At 61.9% G+C, this 1616-nt stretch overlaps 2 protein-coding genes across 2 annotated transcripts in view; one reads left to right on the top strand and one right to left on the bottom strand.

Moving 5' to 3' along the window:
• LOC113208728 (uncharacterized) overlaps positions 1-89 on the top strand; it is a 1865-nt gene extending 1776 nt beyond the window's left edge. Inside the window, exon 5 of the mRNA XM_052265980.1 lies at positions 69-89. Coding sequence (XP_052121940.1) covers positions 69-89 — 21 coding nt within the window. The remainder of the gene's footprint in view (positions 1-68) is intronic.
• Positions 1-816, bottom strand: LOC113208727 (serine protease inhibitor dipetalogastin-like). The gene is made up of 3 exons (XM_026425870.2): positions 693-816; positions 346-579; positions 1-251 (listed from the first exon to the last, which is right to left on the bottom strand). Exons 2-3 carry the CDS (start codon positions 569-571, stop codon positions 220-222), a joined length of 258 nt encoding a protein of 85 aa, XP_026281655.1. The 5' UTR covers positions 572-579; positions 693-816; the 3' UTR covers positions 1-219.
• Between the last annotated feature and the right edge of the window lie 800 nt (positions 817-1616).

Here is a 1616-nt window from a genome sequence, read left to right as displayed (position 1 = left end):
AAATAAAATAACTTAATCACATCACAAAATCATCACGCCAAACACGACATACGCTACATACTAATCAGTCTTGGGTCATATATCACTGAAGAAAAAGAGCGCCTCTTTGAGAACCAAAGCGCGAGAGTCACTGGGGTCGATATGTTTCGAAGGGCGCCTCGGTCGGTAGTAGGTGAGGTACCACCGACTGGTCGTGACGAGCGCGGCAAACGTGCTCGGCTAACAGGGGCCCATCTTCACCATCCTCAGGGCTGTCGGAAAAGAACACAAAGCTCCCGTTAGATACACATTTTCGACGAGTATACGCGAAATAAATGGGCTCGGATATCAGAGCGAATCTCTCACCTTGACCCATCCTGGAGCTGCCCTGCGCGCGCGCGCACTCAAGGAGGCACTTGTTGGAGTAGGTCTGGCCGTCGCTGCCGCACACCGCGTTGAACTCGCGGGTGCAGCGACACGCGCTGGTCACGTCGAGCAGGGGGGCGGCCCTGGGCGCGGGGGCGGGCGCGGACAGGCACCAGCACACGGCGGACGCCAAGCACACGGCCAGCAGCAGGTATCGGGAAGCCATTCTGGTCTCTGGAATCAGCACACATCATTGATAAGCAGGGTGTCCCCTCAACTGACGCGAAAAATCGAGACATCTCACTGTCGTCGTGTCAACGACAATACTATAGACACGTTCAACTCACCCAACTTGATAAACAACGGGAGGGACGGCGGTCAAAGCGGCTTCAGCCACGGCAAAAGAGCACGGCGATCTGGTCTCGGACACCGGTAGGCATCGACTGAGTGCCTTCTGGAAGGGAGCCCCTCTCTTATATCAGCAGCCCACGAGAACCAGGCCGGGGCCGGCCGGGGCGTGGCGCGGCGTGGCGGGGCGGAGCGGGGCGGGCTGCTGGTGGCCGGCCCCGCGAGCGCGAGCGTGCGCCGGATCGCGTCGTGGCCCGAGTTACCGACTTTAGCGGCCCTTTTTGGCGGGAACAGATCGACAACTGCGCCGTTACCGCCAACGGCCCCGGCGGCCGCCTCCTCCGTGTCCCCCCCCCTTGTCCTCCCGCGACCCACCGCGGCATCCTGGGCAGGTCGGTCGCGGCCCCCGCGGCACGCAGTCCCCCGCAGGAGGAAGAGTATCTGGAGCAGCAGAGCGCGGGGCGGGGCCGGGGAACTCCATCTCCTCCTCCTCATGGAGCTGGCGGCCGAAGCCGGAATACGCCGACAGCGGTTATCCATCGCCGCAGGAGCACATCCTCCACCTCCTCCTCCTCGCAGTCCCCCAGCACTGTCTTCTCACTTTCCTAGTCTAGAAAATACTACGCTACGCGTCGCGTCCGTGACGATGCACACACACACGCGCGCGCGCCTTCCCTCTGGCTGCTGCTGCTGCAGCGGCGCGCTGCCCTACCGATCCTGTTGCAGCTCCAGAACGTTCTCCGAGTGCAGTGACCCCCCCCCCCCCTTCCCCCTCTCGTCGGAGTGGAGCTAGGCCAGGTGTAAACATCCCGGACAGCCACGCCCACTCTCTCTCTCTTTCCAGAAGAGTCTCTGCTCGAGGCTGCAGAGGGACGAAAACAGCTGATCGGTGAGAGAGAAAAGTAAGAGAGGGAGGGGGGGGG

This window comes from Frankliniella occidentalis, unplaced genomic scaffold, assembly GCF_000697945.3.
Source record: "Frankliniella occidentalis isolate FOCC.00 unplaced genomic scaffold, Focc_3.1 Scaffold33, whole genome shotgun sequence".
NCBI classification, from domain to species: Eukaryota; Metazoa; Arthropoda; class Insecta; order Thysanoptera; family Thripidae; genus Frankliniella; species Frankliniella occidentalis.
Note: the sequence above shows the minus strand (reverse complement) of the source record. Positions and strands in the feature narration are given on the sequence as shown.

Bases quoted from the DNA above. Each gene is read 5' to 3' on its own strand.
- LOC113208727 (XM_026425870.2), bottom strand. From the start codon at position 571: ATGGCTTCCCGATACCTGCTGCTGGCCGTGTGCTTGGCGTCCGCCGTG. The intron at 252-345 runs GTGAGAGATTCG...CTTTTCCGACAG, and splicing joins CAGCTCCAGGATGGGTCAAG to CCCTGAGGATGGTGAAGATG.